The 22,730-nt window shown below is 37.7% G+C and overlaps 1 protein-coding gene across 1 annotated transcript in view; it reads right to left on the bottom strand.

Annotated features, from left to right (window-relative positions):
- Window positions 1-12,206: 12,206 nt before the first annotated feature.
- The window catches only part of veph1 (ventricular zone expressed PH domain-containing 1), a 153,454-nt gene continuing 142,930 nt past the window's right edge, over window positions 12,207-22,730 (bottom strand). The window contains exons 12-13 of the mRNA XM_056478100.1: window positions 15,796-15,932; window positions 12,207-12,531 (exon numbers count right to left, since the gene is read on the bottom strand). Of these exons, the coding sequence (XP_056334075.1) occupies window positions 12,295-12,531; window positions 15,796-15,932 (374 nt within the window). The 3' untranslated portion in view covers window positions 12,207-12,294. The remainder of the gene's footprint in view (window positions 12,532-15,795; window positions 15,933-22,730) is intronic.

Raw genomic sequence — 22,730 nt, 5'->3', positions numbered from 1 at the left:
AATGCTTAAATAGATTTGTCTACTCACATTATTCAATAATATTAAAATTCTTTGGAAAACAAGCTCTGATGAATCTTTCACAACACAGCCGAGCGCAAAATTGAGTAAACAGGGTCAATTTCACGTTGACTAATACTTTAAATATTTCAACCAGTGAAAGAGTTTTTTGCTCACAGTCAAAAGTTCCAGTTTTTAAGAGAGAACATGAAGTTCAGTGACCACGTTTAAAGAGGACAAAAAAAGCCCTCCAGCATTCATTACAGAGAAAATAGACATCAGTCCCTCAGGAGAAGCAACACAAACAGAAGCCATGCTCGGGTCACCGAGGTCATCCGCACATATGCACACCTTCATTTAACATGGAATTGGACTGATATTTATACAGCTGCCTGGAAACGCATTGAAAATCAGAAGAAAAAAAGGATAAACACACTTTGGCTCCGACTAGTAAAAAAATGGCTGGGAGAAAGTTAATGTTGGTAATTGAATTGTACAACCATTGTAACAGAGTGGAAACACAAAAGTGTGTCCATATTTTGGATCTGCAAACATTCTGGGACCTTTAAACACCTTGCTGAGCTGAAAGCCCATCTGTTTTTTGGCCAATAGGGGTGTGAGGTGTAAAGAAATGCTACAAGAAACACATCCTGACTGGATTATATTGTCAACAGAAGTAAACAGACAGAGTAATTCAACATTGAGAAACAAAACAAAAAGCATCTGTGGAATTGTTTGTTATTTTGGGATGTTAAAATGTCAACTACAAGTGGGATTTTCACATTATGACTAGCCATGAGCTAGGTAGTTTAAGTTCTGGGTTAAAGCTATATATATTTAACCCTGGGTTAAGCGACGCGTATGCAATATAGTTTTAAATACTCAAAAAGCTTGAAAAAAATTAGTTTTTGTCTTGTTTCTAGTCCAAATGTCTAAAAATTCTTAGCATTTTGTAGACAAGGCAAAAATATTGTCTTGTTTTTTGGCAAAAGTAAACAAGGTTTTCCTTAAAACAAACAAAATAATCTTATTTCAAAGCAAAAACTGGATTATTTTGCTTGTTTAAAGGCAAAACTCCAACCCAGTCTCATTCTAAAAACGTACTCCTATATACATTTCTGGAGAGCGCCAAATACGTCCCAGGACATACAGTACATTTTTTGCAGTTTTAGTTTTCTCAAATCTACCAGAGGCCGCTGTGTACGCTTTTTGAGATCTCAAATTTCTCTCATGAGTGCCATTCGCACCTGCTGTCCTCGTGTAAATCCACCACAGGCCGCTTTCAACTGACTGACTGACTGACTGTCCCTAAACCCAACCAATAGTGTTTTAATTTTGTTTTTGTCTTAACTGCTTTCTGTAACTGTTCTTCGCCAGATACCCCGTAATCGTGGTCAACTCCTCTCTGCGTCTCAAGTCCACCGACGTAAGCGCAAGCCAGTGGACAAACTGAGCCATCCACACTGAGGTAAGCGGTCAGCTTGTAGTGTGAAAAGGAACATCATCATACTGCCACGCCACGTTCATTTTAAAGACGAAATGCAGCCATATGTACTTCTGGCCACATAATTTGCGATCTCCAGAAATGTATATAGAGCTACGTTTTCAGAATGAGCCTGTGTAGAAAAACTCACTTATTTTTGAAATATTATTTCCGAAGACATTATTTTTTGTGCGTCTATAAAATGCTTCTTGATTTAAGAATTTTTAGATATTTGTGCTGGAAACAAGACAAAAACTTGTGGCTTAGCAACAGTCAACCACTCATAAACCTTAGCTTAATTAAATATTCATGAGCAGATTTTTTTGAATCCTCCTTAAAATAAAATCTACAAAAGGCCAAAATAAAGAAGGGGAAAAAGTGTTGAGATTAATGCTAGAAGTGTTAAAAGTGTTAAGTGTTAAGATTAGCATTTAAAAAAAGACAAACCTCAGACATGATAGTTTTATAATAAAACCTATAAAAACATAATGTTGTGATTTACTATTCTGAGGTAAAAGAAGACAATGAAATGTAAAAATGAAACATCTCAGAGTGTAAAAAAAGGGCAACTTCACAAGACAAGGTAATGGCTATTTAAAATAACAGACTTTGACTGTTTAACTGGCACTCTAAGTAAAAAAGTTATATTGTGTTTCTGATGATAATCTATGGACGAAAGGCAGTTAAAAGGTTAAAGTTTAAGCATATGTTTGTGCATCATCTGCTGCATTAATTCCTTCATTTAAACAATATTCTTGCTTATTTCATAATAAATGCAATTTCTTATTGACAGTCTTGGACTGTTCTGCTGGTTATATTTGGTTCTGCCATTTTTGAAAGCTGAATAAATACACTACTACGATACTACAGTGCATCCGGAAAGTATAGATTAAACTAAAAAGTATAAAGTATACTAAAGTATACTAAAGTATAGTTTACTCTTTCCACCTCTTTTATGTTACAGCCTTATTCCAAAATGGATTAAATTAATTTATTTCCTTAGAATTCTACACACAATACCCCATAATGACCATGTGAAAAAAGATTTATTGAAATTGTTGCAAATTTATTAAAAATAAAATAGCTGAGAAATCACATGTACATAAGTATTCACAGTCTTTCCTCAATACTTTGTTGATGCACCTTTGGCAGCAATTACAGCCTCAAGTCTTTTTGAATATGATGCCTAAAGCTTGGCACACCTGTCTTTGGGATTTTTTGCCCATTCCTCTTTGCAGTACCACTCAAGCTCTGTCAAGTTGGATGGGAAGTGACAGTGTACAGCCATTTTTAGATCTCTCCAGAGATGTTCAATAGGGTTTAGCTCTGGGCTCTGGCTGGGCCACTCCAGGACATTCACCGAGTTGTAAAGCCACTCCATTGATATTTTGGCAGTGAGCTTTGGGTCATTGTCCTGCTGGTAGATGAACCGTCGCCCCAGTCTGTGGTCATGAGCACTCTGAAGCAGGTTTTCATTCAGGATGTCTCTGTACATTGCTGCATTCATCTTTCCCTCTATCCTGACTAGTCTTCCAGTTCCTGCTGCTGATAAAATATGCCCCAGCATAGCCCACCACCATGCTTCACTGTAGGGATGGTATTAGCCTGATAATGAGCGGAGCCTGGTTTTCTCCAAACGTAACGCCTGGAATTCACTCCAATAAGTTCAATTTTAGTCTCATCAGACCAGAGAATTTTGTTTCTTATGGTCTGAAAGTCCTTCAGATGCCTTTTGGCAAATTCCAGGAGGGGAGAGGCTTCCATCTGGCCACTTTACCATACAGGCCTGATTGGTGGATTGCTGCACAGATGGTTGTCCTTCTGTAAGGTTCTCCTCTCTCCACAGATGCCTGCTGGAGCTCAGACAGAGTGACCATCGGGTTATTGATAACCTCCTTGACTAAGGCCCTTCTGCCCCCATCACTCAGCTTAGATGGCCGGCCAGCCCTAGGAAGAGTCCTGGTGGTTCCAAACTTTTTCCACTTACAGATGATGGCGGCCACTGTGCTCACTGGAACTTTGAGAGCAGCAGACAATTTTCTGTAACCTTCCCCAGCCTTATTCCTCGAGACAATCCTGTCTCGAAGGTCTACAGACAATTCCTTTGTCTTTATGCTTGGTTTGTGCTTTGACATGCACTGTCAACCATGAGACCTTATATAGACAGGTGTATGCCTTTTCCAATTATGTCAAATCAACTAAATTTACCACAGGTGAACTCCAAATAAGCTGCTGAAACATCTCAAGAATGATCAGTGGATACAGAATGTACCTGAGCTCAATTTAGAGCTTCACGGCAAAGGCTGTGAATACTTCTGTACATGTGATTTTTCAGGTTTTTTATTTTTAATAATTTTTGCAACAATTTCAAAAACTCTTTTCTCACATTGTCATTATGGGGTCTTTTGTGTAGAATTTTGAGGAAATAAATGAATTTAATCAATTTTGTAATAAGGCTGTAACATAAAAAAAAAAATGTGGAAACAGTGAAGCGCTATAAATACTCTCCGGATGCACTGAATATGGCTGACATATTTGCAATTCTGAAATCTGAGGGTTCAAAAACATCTATACCCTGGGGAAATAACCCCTTTTGTATAACCAAAGTGCTTAGCAATGTGTATTACTAATCAAAAAAGTTTTTATATGATTACAGAAGGAAATTTGCAAAATGTCTTCATGATCATTACTGATTATCCTAATGATTTTTGGCATGTAAGAAAAATAAATAATTTTGACTCATATAACATATATTTGAGCACTGTTTTAGTGGTCCACAGTCACAAGTAAATTTGTAGACGTTTGTATTCACACACATGAACACCCTTTAAGCATCTAATATATTGTCAAATCTATAGATTTTTTCCTATAAAGTAGTTGTTCTTTAATGACAACCCCACATAGTTCTGTTGAGTACCATTACAATCCACCCAACCCTACTAAAGTCTGCTTTTTGACTCCCTTTACGGTGTTTTCACTCCTATAGATTGCTTGCTTTGGTTCTAAACATGCCTTCAGTTTGCTACACTTTGGCTAAATGAGCTGAAAAAATATCTGTGCTGTGAATATTTAAATGTACTGTCATTGTTTTCAAAACAGCCACTGTCAAAGTCCATTAGATGTATTATAGATTCTCCTCAAGCTAGCAGTCTGAGCTGAACCCTACAGGAGGGAATTACACCATGCACATTGTGTTCAGCAACCAATTTTGTGGGTACGTCTGAGCTATTACCTAATCTAAAACCTTTACTGAACTGGGCACCAAAACAATGCTTGCTAATAAACGGAGCAATTCCTCCCACTGCATTTTATAAAATAACAATCAGCCTCCAAATGGCATGATAATATAGAAAAGCCAAACTGCAGCAAATACACTGAATATTAGAATACTTAATGACATCGATTTCGACTAAACATTCAAGCAAAACCCATCAGTCACAAGCTAGATCATGCTGTATACTACCAATGGCACTCATTGATTTTGCCTTCTCACAGCAAAATAGCTGTTAATATAATCAAGAAAGGGCTTGAATTTAAGCCACTCTTACAGTACAACATTACTGGTCTTCATCCATGAATATAAAGAACCAAACTTCGCCAACAGCGAGCCAGAAGACATGACAGCCCAACTAACACAGCTCTGAAACAGATGCCAGTGGAACAGATTTCTCTCTCTGCTATTGTTCTGCCCTTTTCTGGAACTTTAGGAGAGGTCCTTCAAGAAGACGCTGATCAACATTACTGACACGCAAGCTCCTGTGGCCAAAGAACAGTGTGTGCCATAATCGTGTTTCCATGCGTTGATTATTAGAGCCATTACTTGATGCTTTATTCGTATAACTGATCTAGCTTCATTCTTTTATTGCTCTACTGTAACAGTGTAAGTGCTAAGTGAAGTATAAAATGATTGCTGTATAAATGACACTGACCTTTTTTGTATTCTGGGATCTGGCAGTACAATTCGAGATTGTTTACTAGTACTGGCAGCCAAGGGTCAATGGAAATATGTGAATCTGCCTGTTTTTTAACAACCTGAAGTGGTTGTAGGTGCAGTTCATTGCACTTTTCAGACGGCACGTCCACTAGGGGGCATGATTTGGGGTTTGCGTTCCCTATGCTAAACCATACACTAAATTTAATTAGTGATTTGTTAACTAATGATGAAAGAAATATTAGCAGCCATACATAGGGACATAGGGAGAACATGAAACTCCACACAGAAACACCAACTGACCCAACTGAGGCTCGAACCAGCAACCTTCTTGCTGTGAGGCGACAGCACTACCCACTGCGCCACCGCATCACCCTGCTTCGTATTTATAAATATACAAATTATGTATTTATATTTTATATATATATTTTATGAATCTGATTGGCTAATATCAGCATTCCAGCAGCCTCTTCACCCTTATGTATTACTCCGCCCACATGACAAGTAGAGGAATAAGCTCACTACAGTTTGACAAATATCACAGCTGTTGGACAACATAACGTACTTTTGAGGATTTTTTAGGCAAGAATATCATTGTATAGATTGCAACTATGCCGTTTATTTATAAGGATAGTGCTTATTTTAAAAGAATTTATAATTTCAGGGATTCAGCATGTTGGCAGCCATCAGCAGAGCAAAGAAATTGACGGTTGATGTTCTGCTACAAGTTGGCGACAGAGACCTCATAATATGTCTCTGCGTAATGTCTCTGAGCATCAAAAACTCTGCGTACATTTCAAACTACAGCTGAACAAATCATTATAGAACAGGTAAGAACAATCTAAGTCGATCTCTCTTTTGTATTTTGTAGTGCTATATTTATACCAAAGTAATCTGCTAGTGTTTGCTTTGCTTTTTCTGGGTCAACTATTGTGATCTCCTGATTGCAACAAGAATACTGGGAAATTTCTGTAGACTGATGGCATTTCATGCCGTTCAGCCTTATAATCTTATAATGTGAGCAAAATCACCTGTTTTTGTCATCAAGCTGGATATTACGGAATCAAATCATTCAAACACTAGCTCTAAAAAGTGACGTTTGTGAACTAGCAACGGTTTCTGCTGTTCTGACGTCAGCTGCAGATGTAAATGAATGGCGGAAAAAAATAGTTCCTCATACAAAAGAATTTTCGAGACACTAAGTGTTTGATCTTTTTCATATACACTATTATGCCGTCATTGTATAACTGTTGAATAAACGCAATATCACACATGTAGTAGTGCGATATGGCTGTATATCGTCACTATATACAGCTATATCGCACTGCTACTCGTGTGATATTGCTCATATATAACAAAGTGCTCTGCTGAAGCAACCATGCTATTTTCACCTTGATTTTACACAGTTTAAACTTGTTAAAGAGCCCCTGTTATGCATAATAAAAGGTCTTTTTTTTTGGATTTCGGTGTCTCCAACCACAGGCTGATATGCATGCAAGGTCAAAAAACACTTAGATCGTTTTATAATTTGCATATTTATGCATAGAATTTGCATTTATTTTTACCGAATTATCCTAATAACTACCACATAATTTGTTCAGCGATTCGTTTTTTTCCAAACCCTCCTTAGTCTGAAGCAAGACAATTCATATAAACTTTTTTTTTTTAGAGAATCAATAGTTTTAAAAGCAGTGCGCTATTAGATTTAAACCTCAGCTGGGTGTTATCATTTATTTAGAGCTGTGTTAAACACTGGTCATTTTCCAAAAAAACATAATAGAGGCTCTTTAAATCATGTTTCACAAGACTCAAACCCGAGTGTTTTGAGGTGTTTATATACTGTTGCACAATGAACGGGATGGAAGTAAGGCTATACGTGTCATTAAATTTGTGTGAAAAAGAACTAAAGTTTTTGCTAAATAAACGTTGTGCAAGTCAAATATTTCCACTCAGCCAGGGTTGCATACTGTAGTTAATTTCATTAGAGAACCATGAATATGCAAATGTTTTATTAGCCATATGTACTTAAAATCTTATGGCGTACTTTAAATATATTAGATATATGGGATTTGGCTGACAAAAAACTTTTCCTGCGTGAACCCCAGGATTAAACTATTTAACTCAGGAACCAACAGAATTGTATAACTAGAATGGCCACAGTGCTTATTTTGAGCACATAAAACTCTACACAATTAAATTTTTGTCACATACTATTTACATTCCACTGACATTTTAGAATTAAGCTTTCAAATGTCTGTTGTCATATCTTATGACGTCTTTAATAAGTGTCCAGAAAGCGGCAGAGAAAAGTGTTTTTGTCGCAGTGAAAATGTTATTTTGTAAGTCTGAAAGACATGTCTAAAGTAACAGTGTTTTTGCTATCAGAAAGTTATTGTTAGCAGAAAGTTAAGTTGCTACCCAGCAACTATTTTGTGTTTAACAGACGTCTAATAGACATTTAAACGTAGACAGCTTGGTTAAAACAAGACTAAACTTGGGCTGTCAGTGAAAATCTAACAGACCTACAAGAATAGCCCAAAACAAATAGACAGATTAGACAGACTTTACATGTGTAGTCATTCATTTCTGTTTATTTAATGACTAGTCTAGTTTTGGCCTATTAGATTTTCACTGACAGCCCAAATTTAGCCCTGTTTTATCTGAGACGACTATGTTTAGATATCTATTAGACATCTATTAGACATCTTTTTAAAAACAAAAAAAGCTTGCTGGGTAGGCAACAAAAGCTCACAAATATAAAAAGCCGTAAAAATCACACACAACTGAATTAGACAACAAGTCAGAATATGATGTCAAAGAGAACAAATATAGAAAAGATTTAAATAATTAATAGCATTAATACCTGAAACTAATTTAGCTGTGCATTTATCTGAAAATATTTGAACACCTAAAAATGTTTATTAACCAATCAGAATCAAGCATTTAACAGCCTTCTAGTACAAGCTAACTTAGGTCCAATCCCAATTCTACACCTTAGCCTTTCCTCTTACCCCTACCCCTTGTTTTGTGCGTTCACGTGAAGGACTAAAGTTGTCCCAGTTATCTTTATCTTGAAGGTGTAGGGCTAAGGGGATAGACTGAGAATTTTCAAGACCACACTCAAAAACAAGGGGTAAGAAAATTTCCCAGAATTCACCATCTACAGAGGCAGCATGACTGCACACGGAAGTCAAGAGATGCACAAATTAGTATTTTTTTGTCATTATTATGAATTTTTACAACAAATAAGCACAGGTTTTAATACGTTCATAACAGTGTTTGTGTTTTACCATCATGCTTTAACATTTTTTTTAATTAAAAAAACCCCGCTAAATTTCGCTATTTATAATCCATAATAATAACTCCTGTATACAGCAATCCCACAGCATTCTGACACTTGATGACACTTGAATCCTTCATTCATTCATTCATTTTCTGCCGCTTTTCCGGGGCCGCATAACGGGGGCAGCAGTCTTAGGAGAGAACCCCAGACTTGAATCCTCTGTCAGAAAAGTCTAGTGGCTGTGAATGAGCTTTTTACAGTGTCTGCTATAATGTTAATGCTGTTTTCGTGTGTTTACAAAGATGAATATTGTCACGGTGTAAATACACAGTACAGTTACGAGCTTATTGTCACATTATATCATTATGATAACAGGATATTGTTGCTTTCTGTGATTTCCTGAAGATAAATCCTAAAAAATAACGCAACAGGAATAATTACAGCAGTCTCCATCGTCAATCTCATATAAAGTAAGAGATCGCGATGAAGTAAGAGATTATAATGACATATAATGACGTGTGCGAGTGTTATAGTGCTGTCCCATTTCTTAGGAGTAAATTTTAAAGCCTTTCATCTTCACACTCTGCTTCAAGGGCCAAGGGGAATGGGTAGGGGTACAAAAATAGAATTGGGATTGGGCTTTAGAGTATGCATTAACATGTTAACCATGACAGACTTAACCCACATATGGCCGTGCACACAGGGACGATTTTCTCACATACTTATTGCTGTGGCTAAACAATGCAAGTGGTACTTACTGCAGAGCCACTTGGGCAGAGCTCAGCTCCAGCAAGGGGGAGCTTGAGCTCCAGCTCCTCCTTGCCGCGCTTCTTCTACAAGTGATGTCACTGGGGGTTGGGGTTAGGGTGGGTGTACGCATTAAAACAGCTTATAGGAGGAGAAGCTGGAGCTCATGCTCCACCTCATTGGAGCCCAAGTGGCTCTGCAGCGAGCAGCGTCTCAAACAAAGGGTACCAATGCGAGCATGCACACTGATAAGCAATACAGGTGTAAGAGCATCATTTTGAGAGAAACATTTCAGGCTGAAAGGATGCCACCGCTTTATAAACAATGAGATTGGTGCTTTTGCTCATATGCCTTGGGTTGCTGAAGTAACAGTTAAACACGACTTAGCCTAGCACACAGGGATAGCATATCAAATAGAATTCGATGGCAAATTTAATTTCAGTTCATTTTTTCATAGCTTTTTCCCTACAAAACTTTTGCCCAGGGGTTTGTGCGCTGTAGTGAAGGGGGTTAAACAGAAGTGGAAAAGCTCGCGAGATAAATACACAAGGAAACATTTGCTGTATCTGAAATCGCCCCCTATACTCTTAAGTTGTGACGTATGGAATGCTTCCAGGTCCAAGCCGCTACTCATTTCAATTGAGAAAATATTTGTTTTAGTCATATCACAGATTAAAATTAATTTTATATAAAATTATGGTGTATAACATAAGATGGTATGGTCTCTGTACTTTCTGCATCACAGACACCAATATTTTAACAATTTATAAAAAATGTATCACTTTCTGGCTATCGGATATTAGGCATGGATATATATATTGCGATCGTGATTTTCAAAAGTATTACATCACTTTGTAATCGTTTATTATTACCGTTTGATGAGCCTCCCCATACAGTTTGATAGAGCGCTTGGGCCTGAAAGCTGCTTTGCGTAACGGTACACTTAACAAGCAGATACTCTCATTCCCTATTCCCTACATCGGTCAACTAACATAACTGTAAGATGGCTTGAAACGAGTTAGTGAATTCGAGCACGTTTTTTTGTGCTTTAATTATTGTGTGTTTTAATTATTTAATACTTATCAAGGTGTCTATTAGTAACGAAACTAAGTATATGACAGTATATTGTCCTGTATACAAACGTTATTTTAATTAAATAATATTATATTTAAAAACTTTCACCAATGTGATTCCTCTGTATGGCCACCATGGCTATATGGCAGACACAGAAATGAATTTGGCATGCAAATTTTCATAGTGCATTTTAGGTATTTTCTAGCTGTTAAATGTGCATGTGCTGTACACTTGTTATTGGAGTACATTGTGGAATTTATTGAGTACACTTCAGAATGTCCACTATGGTTTCGGACACCACTAGAAATAGCTGCTTCTTCAAATAGTGCACTATTTAATGCCCGATTCACACAGGCTTCAGCATCAATGCTTGACAGAGTGTGTGTCTAAAGCTTAGCGCTGATCTAAAAGTCTCAAGTCATATCTTGATAATGATTTATATCATGATATAGTATTTTTGCCACTGACGTGAACGTTATATCAGCATCAGCCAATGACATACACCAGATTAATCAACTACCTCTGCCACCTTCGTCCTTTATGACCAATATATATATATATATATATATATATATATATATATATATATATATATATATATATATGTCATGTACATACATATATTTGTCATAAAGGACTGGGTGATTGATTTAAATGTATTCTTCGTTTACCGCTATTGAACTGTATAAACGCAATTGGCTACTGTCTGAGCTGGGGTATTTACATAAAGCAATCTGATTGGCTGATGCTTCTATTGGTGCTTGAAAAGTTGAGAAATTCATAACTTCTGCAGTGATCAATTTGCATGCTCAATCTGCTCATCACTTGTAAAAAAAATGGCCTGGTATGAACATTTTCCAAGTGTGCACAAGCCATTAGGGCACATGTCCACTGAAGTATTTTTGCGCTGCAGTTGTGACAAAGACTGTAGAATCCACAAGACGCATCACTCGTGTACTTTTGAATGAGGAAACATGTGACAGTCAATATGGTCAATGAATCCCTGCCTTCTAGTACAGGAGCCAATCATTGATCGCTATAGACGTGAGTTTCTGCAGATATTGTATGATTTGAACGTTAAGAAATAACACTAAAGAGACAGTTGTTGTTTATATTTATTGGTGATTCCTAATATGAAATGCAATCGTAAGCTTGGCAAGCAATTTTGAAGAATTTGATGTTTCCCCATTCAAACAGAATGCCCGATTGGCGTTTCAAAGATGGCCGCCAAGTGAAATGACTTAAAGGGACTTTGGTTGTGACCACTCCTTCAACTTTCAAAGCCTTTAAAAAACACCAAGCGCTCAGCACTGATTGTTTAAAAAATGCAGAGCTACCATTGACAATACAAAATAAAACTCTCAGCTGGCATTTCTGCAGCGCAAAAACACTTGGGTGGACACTTGCCCTTAGTCTGAATAAATCTTCTGTCACTTTCCGAAAGATGAAACCAATCATCGTTCCTATTTTAAAAAAAATGCTGCAATATGACTCACAGAAAGAGTGACAGGGCTCAGTGTTGCTCAGCCTTAACACACAAGCAACACACTTCATGTTGACTTGTGGCATTGAGCCCTTTCCAAGCACATCTGAGAAGTCCACAAGTCTGCTGGATGTCCCATTGGTCACTTCATGATTCAGAAGGAGTACCCTTCAGTTTTGGCCATGACATGCCACCTTGTGTAGCTGTAATCGATGATCTTTGCAGCTTACCATCACAAGAATGGGATGGAGGATGACTGCAACAGTGGCAGTGGAGACACCTGATGAGCGAGTGTGTCACAGGTATGTTGTGGCCTCTCGGTTCTCTCGTTCTTTGGCTTGGGCCACGGCCACATTGATGCACTGCAGCCACTCTTCTGCATGCTTCTCGTCTTGCGCTTTCAGCACGTAGGTTTTGCTGTCGGTGAAGATCTCGAAGGCTCTGGGCAGGCCGCGGTCTCGCCTCTTCTTTGCGACCACTTTAACGCTTTGCACTTTGCTAAGTTCAATCGTGTTGTTGTCCAGCTCGTCCTTCTGTGAGGACAAGAGGGGAACATTGCTTGAAATTGGTTTAGGCTCCTGCATGGACCATTTGACTAGTTTAAGATGTTATTTATTCCTGTGATGTCAAAGTTGTATTTTCGGTATTGCCACATGTTGAATTGATGATAAGCAGATAGTTCTGATTAATCAATGTTGGAAAAGGTTAATGTGATACATTACCATTCAAAAGTACCATAAAATAGTAAAGACATGCTAACGTAAACGGAACCCAGCACACACAAAAAAAAGATCATAACTGTACATAGGGCTGGGCAATATGAGAAAAATCTCAAGTCATATTTGGATAACGATATATATCATGATCTGGTACCATTTTTGTAAATTCTGGCAATTAATAGATTATATGCACTGACCAATAACTAACTTTTTTAACATTTTAAAGTACATACTCAAATCTACTCATATATGATCATATTTCTCACTTTATTATTTAGAACTTCAGGGCAAATGTCTGATTAAGAAAACTCAAAGAATTATGTCTGCCCTTTTTTTCAAACTGCTTATTTAAATTGAGCTTAAACAACACAATTATTGAGTTTTATTTGGGCACAACGTAACTGTTTTATGTTCAATCAACTTAAATTTGTAGAAACAAATAGATTAACCTAATTGCTTCATGTTGTCCCAATACAAATCGAATGTGTGAAACTCAGCATTTTTACAGTGAATGTAGAAATTCAAAATAAGTATTAATTAATAATAAGAGACTATTCAAGAAACTAATTATTACAGGCCCAACATAAAATATCACTAAGTAAAATGTAAACAAATGTAAACCCGTTGTAACTTGGAACTGTTATGTTAGTTGACTTGATGTATTTTTATTTAAATTTAAAGATATTAATAATTATTTTTGGAATTATGTTCATGGTTCATTTACATGGTAATTTTAAGGCAACAGGTTTACTCACTCTTTTTAAGTCAACTAATCGCTTTTTACAGTGTACAATCAAAACAAGAAAGAAAAACTGTTTAACAATAGATAGGGGGTTTACTTAATGGTACAGACATTCAAAAATGTTTTTTTTCCTGCTTGTTCAAACAATCTGTTTAAAATGAGTCAAAACAACACAATTCTTTAGATGTCTTTGGGACAACTTGTTTGTTTTATGTTCTATCCACATTTGTGAATGAAAACAATTAACTTAATTGGTCAGTGTTGGGACAACGTGAAGGAATTGTTTTGTGCAACAGTGAACCCAGCATTGTTTAGAGCAGTGGTCCCCAACCTTTTTATCACCGCGGATCAGTCAACACTTGAAAATTTTACCGCAGCCCGGGGTGGGGTAGGGGGTGTGGTTTTACATAGATTGCTAGGTGACAAAATTGCTTGTCAAGCTGACAAAACATTGCTGTACAAGTTTTTGCTTGAGCATCTGCCCTTTTTTCTCTTGGATAGAAAGTGCCCCCTCAAAATAAAAGTGCCCCTATCCCCAATATACCCCCTCCCCAACTCCGAGCCCCTGCTGTCTCTGCACGGCACTGTATTCCATACAAAGTGTTTATGTCAGTTCTTGTCACGTGAATCATGGTGCGCTCACAGCATTCTGAAAGATGTTTTTAACTGGGTGCACCTCCAAGGTGCGAGCAAATTGTGCAACTTGTGCTTGTCGCTCCCAATATGTGACGCAATCCGCACGCCTCTAATCGAAAAACGAACTTGCGCGTGGAAAAGCGATATGTGAACGGCCCCTAAAGCCGCCACCACTTGCAATCTCCAGCAGTTGATCTTATTCCTTTACTGACATGCTGGATTCAGCTGATTTGTTGACAAATGGGTTGCAGAGTCATTCCTTGGCAGTTGGTGGGTCCTTCACTGGGCCTTTTCCCCTATGCAAAAAGAAGCTTTCTGTTTCTTACTCATTTTGCTAGTTTGTGGGTTAAATTTTGGCGCTCATTAGAATACGGTCATTTTTCAAAATAAAAGATCGTTCAGACTCAGATAATAAATAACACAAAAATTTCTTATTTCTTTCCCGGTTTAGCGTGTACACTGTAAAAAGTGCTGGGTTCCACACAATCGATTTGTGTTGGGACAACATAAAGAAATTAAGTTAACTTATTAGTTTTTACAAATTTAAGTAGATTAAACATAAAACAATCAAGTTGTCCCAAAAAAAAACAAGAATTGTGTTGATTCAGCTCAATTTAAATAAGTAGTTTGAACAAACAGCAAACGTAATTGTTTGAGTGTAAGACGCAATGGTTTTTCACAATAGTTTATATAAGAGGCATACTTGCGATGAATTGTCAACAAGTCAAATCTTGTCTATTAATCTCTAACAGGAATAAGGGTTTTTGGAGTAGAGAAACAGTTCTCTATTGATGGTTCCAATTCTCCCACTCTATTATTTTTCCTGTCTCTCAAAGTTTTTTTAAGTTGTGCTGCATAAAGACTGCCAAAATGTAGGCTTATCGTTGTTTGTTTGCGCTGACAAACATCAAGAAAAGAAAAAAAGAACTGCAAGCAAATTAAAGGCATAATAAAAGCAAGATACCATTAAAAGCAAACGCTCAAATGCAAAATGATATGGTATGCATTTGTGTCATGCCTGATAAAATAAAGACGAATCAAGATGAAATGACTTAAGTGATGAATCACTTTACCAGATTAAGATTTACAGCAAATCGAGATTTAATGTGCTTACAGCTCTGACAAATCAATTTATGGTACTAAAAAGCTTTTGCTGGCTTGTGTCCGAATCCTGTAAAACTGACTGATTGTAGCTTTTAAGTCAGTGTTTGCGTGTCATTGCTTTGATTATGAATTTCTTTTCTGCACAATATGTCTTCCAAGTTATATGAACACCTACTAAATTTGGCTTTGCTCTTTTGTGAAGCACAACAGAGAGATTCTATTTAATCCAGTTCAAGTAATTGCCCTCAGGGAAGCTTTGGTGAGTCTCAGGATTAAGTCATAGGCTTTTAAAAGTAAAGATCATCTTCCTGTCAGAGGCGCTCTGAATTATTAAAGTGGCTTCCTATTAGATTCACTTTAGTACTACACGTAACTGGTGTACAATATTTATGCGAGCAAAACATTTTATTTGAGATCATCTACTCACTTTTTACTTATGTATATATTTAACTCCAGATAAAGCAATAATATCTGACAAAGCATATGTTGGTGCACAAAATTTTGGACACACGAAAGCTGAGTAACTATCTAAATACAACATTGTACTTTGCAGAGAGAATCTGCATATGTTATTGTGGTGAATGAGACACACTTACTGATTTTCCTCTTCGGAAGAGAAGCTGGTTTCCAGCAAGGGTGAAATAACGTGTTTTCCATCTTTTGATGAACTTCCAACGCACCTGTTTCTCCTTCAGCTTCCCCTCGATGAGTGGCTGGCCATCCTGGTTAACAACTGAGCACAAAGACTCAAAATCAAAAAATGGTCATAAGTAGCAAGCATCTTATTAGTTGAAACACTGTCTGCGCCGAGCACGCAGTATTCTTAAGGACACCTCTCACCCTGCTCACAGCCTGTTTTCTCTCCTGCCATCCAGCAAGCACTTCAGGCTCCCCCGGACAAAAACCAGCAGACTGAGGAACAGTTTTTTCCCAGAGCTGTCTTCCTTTTGAACTCTGCCCCTCACTGACTCTTTCGCCCCCCCAATACACCCCCCACACTCCTCTAACTTATACTCCTCACAATCACTGCACTATTTAACATTTGCACATTTAAAGTTTGCACATATTCATTCCACTACATTGCACTGATTCATTTATTTGAACTGGACATACCCACTGCACATGGACATTCGTAATTGTTTATCTATCTGCACACTTCTGCTATTAATAGCATCCTGTACATATATTCATTTATTGTAAATCTGTTCATAGCTAATACAACCTGTATATAATGTTCATAGTACATCCATCTGTAAATATTACCATAATTTTTCTATAACTGCACTTTATAACTTATACCTATATCCTGCACTTGCTGCTATTGCACTGCTGGTTAGACCGAAACTGCATTTGTTGCCTTGTACTTGTACATGTGTAATGACAATAAAGTTGAATCTAATCTAATAAACAAATGAAATGGTGCTCTGGCCATGGCTAGACATTCTGCTAGTCCTTAAAAGGGACCTATTATGCAAAAATCACTTTTATAAGGGGTTTAAACACAGTTGTGTGGCAACAGTCTGTGAACATAACCAGCTTTTAATGGTAAAAATGGATACATTGTATTTTTTATGATCAGACTTGATAAAAACAGTCTGCAGAAACACTTTGAATTACATTCTCCCTCTGCACGTGTCACCAGAAGGGGAAAGCCGCCCATTAGTGACCTCATTAGCATATGAAGTTAAGGTCTTTGCACACTGAAGTCCGAAACGTTCGTATGCGTTTGTTTCGTATTCATATGCAAAAATTCGTCACGTAAACAAACCTTGCACACTGAGTCCGATGCAAACTAATTAATCCATTCAGTTTAAGCAGTGATACGTTCTCCTCTCTTCTCCAAAGTAGAAACAGAAAGAGGAATGTGCTATACATTGTGTTCATTCAATACTGCAGGAAGAGAAAGGAGAGTTCAGCTCATTATCAAAGATCTGCGCTGGACTATCCCGGAGTTCCGGAAATCAGTGGACTTTTGATACATTGCTTGTGATACTTCACAAATTCTCGTACGTAAAACAAATCCTGATCAGAGACTGCCATTACCTATAGACATTATAATAGATGGCGGAAATCATAATGTTTTATGATGGACAAAAGTTTCAGAGACAGTATGTCAATACAATTGACACAACATGAGGTCGAATAAATTTTTAACGCGGAAAAATTACGGACGAAAATTTCAGATTCAGTGTGCAATAACATTTATGTACACATTATGTTATAATTCATTTAAATGTGTTTAGGGCCACTTAAAGTGAGGTCAAACCAACTAAACAGTTATTAAATGAAAGATAATTCAATGACACTACTGACGTAGTTACACATGTTCCATGCACTTACTATAGTAATTACAATGAACTATGCATTTACATGTAAATAACCCTAAACCCCACTCACAATCTAACTCCAACCATATACAGTAGCAAGTACATGTAATTCATTAATATTACTCAGTAGTTGAATGAATAGTGGCTCAGTGATTAGCACTGTTGCCTCACAGCAAGAGGGTCACTGGTTCGAGTCCCAGCTGGGTCAGTTGGCATTTCTGTGTGGAGTTCTCCCCGTGTTGGCTTTGGGTTTGCTCCGGGTGCTCCGGTTTCCCCCACAGTCCAAAGACATGCGCTATAGGTGAATTGAATAAACTAAATTGGCCGTAGTGTATGTGTGTGAATGAGTGTGTATGGATGTTTCCCAGTACTGGGTTGCAGCTGGAAGGGCATCCACTGTGTAAAACATAGGCTGGATAAGTAGTCGGTTCATTCCACTGCGGTGACCCCTGATTAATAAAGGGACTAAGCTGTAAAGAAAATGAAAAAATGAATAGCAACTTCACCTTAATATAAAGTGTAATCGACAATTCAAACAACTCTCTCCCACAGCCATCCTCTTCTGGATCTACTCTATTTACACACACACTGAGAATTCTGGGTAAATCGTTCTCATTAGACGAACAAAAGAGCATTACTCAGTGTTTATCACCACACGGTAATATCTGGTGTGCTTTCAGATGTGGTGAATATTGTGTCTCTCCTGCTTGTGTTTGCTGGGTCTGTCTGAGCTACACAAAGCATTTCACAGACCTCCCTCATGGGTCTATTTGAGTTAAACAGGAAGCTGTCTTACAGCCCTTCCAGGATGGTACAAAGAAGCCCATTGTCTGACTTTTCCTTTTTTCCAGCAAGAAAATAGATGAGAATCTGCAGCGCTTTGATAGCCCGCTTAAGATTAGGCAAGACTGATCTCTGATAATCAGATGTTGCATTAGAGAACACTGGAGCCATGATTAACATTGGGGTGAAAATGACCTCATGACCTGCTGCAGTTTCCTGAATAACAAAAAAAGCTTTAGATAGATCTTTTGTTTGTTTAGTTAAATCATTTTGTTCTAAGGTATAAAAGACACTTTCTATAAATAAGGTAAGAAATAATGCCTGAAACTCTTTACTTTTTTCCACACTGTTAGACCTTACCATGCTTTTTTACAGTAAAATACTGGCAACACTGTTACTAGTTAGTTACTGTAATGGTTTGGTTATTGTGAGCAACTGGCAACAGAGTGACATTGCGTCTTCAGTTTTGGGCTCAGGCGTGCTTTGCGCACACACTAGAAGCATACAGCGCCAAAGCTCAACCGAACCAGGTTCTGGCACACCTCTTCCAATGGCCCGATTCCACTGAGTGGTATAGTACGGTACTGTACGGTATGGGTCACATTTATCAGGCTTGCATTTCCAATGCCAAAAGGGTACCAATGGTGGTTGTGGTGTATGACAGAAAGTTTCAGTTGATGTCATTTTACCTCAAGTAAATGTCTACAGTAAAGCTGTACGGGTCGTTCACATTACATATGAGAAGCTCTTCTCACAAAACAGATGCTTTATACTCATAAATACTTGTGTATAAATGTTCATTACTAACCTTTCTGTGAACAAGATTTGATTATAACTGCAGATCAATGATCTGTGCAAAGTAGCCTACTGTAACGTCTGTAATTATATAAAATAAATAAATAAATGCAACATATATGAACACATACAGACTCTTACAGTCTCTGATATGTTACCAATTACAGAAAAAACTACACACAGCAGACATTTAGGCCTTATTGGGGTTCGAAAAAACACAACTTAATAGTCCAAAAGGTGATGATAATAATTAAACATAGCAGTTTGTTCATGTTTTAGATTGCTGAAAGAATCATTTGCTCCTTTGTTTTTTCGAGTTTCCTCTTAGTTTTTTCACATTCTCGCGTTTGTCCATTTCTGACAGGATTGGATGTCAGAAGTACTTCAATAATTACATGCACGTTATTATCATCAGCTCAAGAAGTTCATTATTTCAAATATAGACACGCGCGCGAGTTCTCTCGTGCCTTAAGGTTACATTTTTGTCCGGAATTTTCACACGTTAAAAAATAAATTCGACCTCACATTCTATAAATCGTATTGACACACTGCCTTTGAAATTTTTGTCTGTCATAAAAAAAATTCGAACCATGTTCGATTTTTTCCACTTTTCGCAAAATGACGCTTTCTTTGATACCCTTTTGTTGTGCTAAGTACCCTTTTGAAATAAAAGTGTACCGAACCGTACCGTACCACTCAGTGGAAATAGGCCACAACTGGGCCAGGGCCGGCCAACTGAACCATGCCTGGGCCCGATTCGCAGCTTTCACACTTGAAAAAACGAACCAGGAAACGGTTTGATAGCCTAGTGTGAGTGCATTAGTATTAAGCACTAATACCTAAGCTAAACTAAACTATAAACACTCAAAACTGTAAAATGAACAATAAAAAGTAAAAATAAATTTTCTGAAAAATATGATAAATTATATTAATAAAGTTTCATAAGAGATATTAGTTGTTCTGGTTGTTTAAACCAAACCTTCTGCAGATGTGTGTATTGCAGTGGTGGTAATGGTTGATCTGATATCTGTGTTTACCCTGTGAGCAATGAAATAATCCTCTACTTTTCATTTTTGATTTTTTCACTCTCTCTGCCTTTCTCTACCATACATGAATCAAAAGCGCTAGCAAGAGCAAAACAAATATGAAGTGTTCGTTTTCTAAATCTCAGGACATTTAACGCATCTAAAGTTCATTCTGCATTGCGTTTGTTTGCCTAACATCATATCTGTTCTCTGTTTATTTTATTGTGTATATGATACTGTACTAGAAAATAAGCTTGACTGTTTGTGGCCATGAAAGTGAATGATACACTAATGATAAGAACAGAGCAAGACTACTAATGTTTGGTCTGAAGTTACACAATGTGCCAAATCATAGTAGCCTTCAGTAAGACACTCTAAATAGCATAATATACAAATTGAGAAAATAGCTTTGTAAATCTGAATTTTGGCAGTCGCAAGCGATAAATGCCAATGGGAGAAGACTAAGAGGTTACATCGATACATCTTTTGAGGTAAGTTTTGTTTATTGCAGTTCTGGATCGATTGTAAATTGACGCAATGAGGATATTGTTAGTCACTGTGGGGGAAAGGAAGGATGCTGTTTATTTTTCTGCTGGTTGGTGTATGTTATAGATTTGTCTCTGGGCTTTGGCCAGTGTTCAGCTTTACTGTTGATTTAAAGTAACTAAAGAACGAAGCTCAGACTGAGAAAGGACTTCAGCAGCCCCTTGCTGAGAAAATGGATTCACTTCTATAGAATTTACTGGAGAGCCTTTTGATATATTTCAGCAAAGCTGGAGTACATCCAAAAGTCCACATTGAAAACAAAGCATAAGATAACAGTTCAGTAGTTCATTTGAGACATTAAAAGGTGAAATATTGGTTGTGCTTTAAGACGTTTAAAATATTTCATGTTCATTCTGTGGACCATTTTAAGACCTTTATCAGACCTTTAAACACAGCAGATGTTTTCCAGATCAAACTTTAAAATGCATTTGTAGACTTGAATGTGCAATGTAAACTCAAAACATTATCACAAAATTTCATAAATATGTTCTTTTTAAGAATTTATTAAAAGTCCAGTAAAATTAAAATGATGTTTTTTAGATGTGAGTATCAGTATGTTAGTCTTCAAGAATATCTATAAGATAATGTGGTACAAAACAATGACAAAATTTGCGTTTAGAAGATATAACACTGATATAAACATGTAAAGCTTATAGTTTGTCACTTCCGCCTAAATGGATGAACGTTTTTTTTTCACGTCACCTCATATTTCAGTTTCTCATCAAATCATAACTAATCAAATGCTCTCTAGTATCTGACATGCCCGGCCCCTTCAAGACGCTTCAGATTTGCTTTTTATTTGATCTCAACCACTCTCACTGGCAGAGCTGATAAAACAAAATGCTATTGGCTGCTTTTTAAAAGAGGAGGAGCTACTCTATCGCCCTCTCTTCGTTTTGAGATTACGTCAAACATCGAATAAAAATACATGAATGTTAATTTGCTGTAATTTGCTGTACCTTCACATGTTGTTCGTTCCTAAATTACAGTAAAGAGCTGAACAATGCATGCTTGATTTTGATTAGTTGATAAACATTCTAGTGTTTTAAGATAAAGACACAGGTGAAGTAGTTGCAGCAGTTCCATATCACAACTAAGACTGTGTACTAAGAATTAGTATTGTTGGAAACAAAAACACTCCATCTGTCACATGCCTGGTGTCTCTGTGTTGTGTCATGTGATGTTATGTTGTGCCGTGTTCCATGTGTGTATGTTTATGTCATGTGACCCCTTTGTTCTGTTTCCCACTGTGAGTTAATGTTCATTAGTTCCACCTGTTGTGTCACCACTGTTCATTCATTAATTTTCTTTGTGGCTTAGTTCCTTTAATAATCTGGGGTCACCACAGCAGAATGAACCGCCAACTTATCCAGTATATGATTTACGCAGCGGAAGCCCTTCTAGCTGCAACCCTTCACTGAAACATTCATACACACTCATTCACACTCATACACCACGGACAATTTTAGCTTACCCAATTTATCTATAGAGCATGTCTTTGGACTTGTGGGGGAAGCCGGAGCACCCGGAGGAAACCCACAGGAACACAGGGAGAACATGCAAACTCCACACAGAAACGCCAACTGACCCAGCCGAGGCTCGAACCAGGGACCTTCTTGCTGTGAGGCGAACGTGCCCACTGCGGCCCACTGCGCCACGGTGCAGCCCTGTCACCACTGTTTGTAATCTGTGTAATCATGTCCTGTGTAATTATACCCCTCTTGTTGCCGGCTCACACACCTGGTCAGACGGTCTGTTGAGCTCCTCCTTGACAGTAGTGCTTAACTATGTCGCTCCTGATGGCGATGGATCATACACCGCAGGTAGCTCTCCATCGAGGAGGAGCTCAACAGACCATCTGACCAGGTGTGTGAGCCGGAAACATTGCTGATTGTGGGAGTCCTGGTGGAGATAGAGAGACTGAGCGAGAATACCGTTCACCTCCACTGCTGAAGATGAGCTACTGCTGGAACACTGAGATTCTGCTCGACTTCTGGAGTGAAGTCCACCCTTCCCCGCTGTTTCCAGTCAGCAAATATCAGATTCCGAGTCGAC

The sequence above is a fragment of the Danio aesculapii genome, chromosome 18 (genome assembly GCF_903798145.1).
Source record: "Danio aesculapii chromosome 18, fDanAes4.1, whole genome shotgun sequence".
Taxonomy (NCBI): domain Eukaryota; kingdom Metazoa; phylum Chordata; class Actinopteri; order Cypriniformes; family Danionidae; genus Danio; species Danio aesculapii.
The sequence above is the reverse complement of the archived record's forward strand: the minus strand, read 5'-3'. Positions and strand labels throughout refer to the sequence as shown.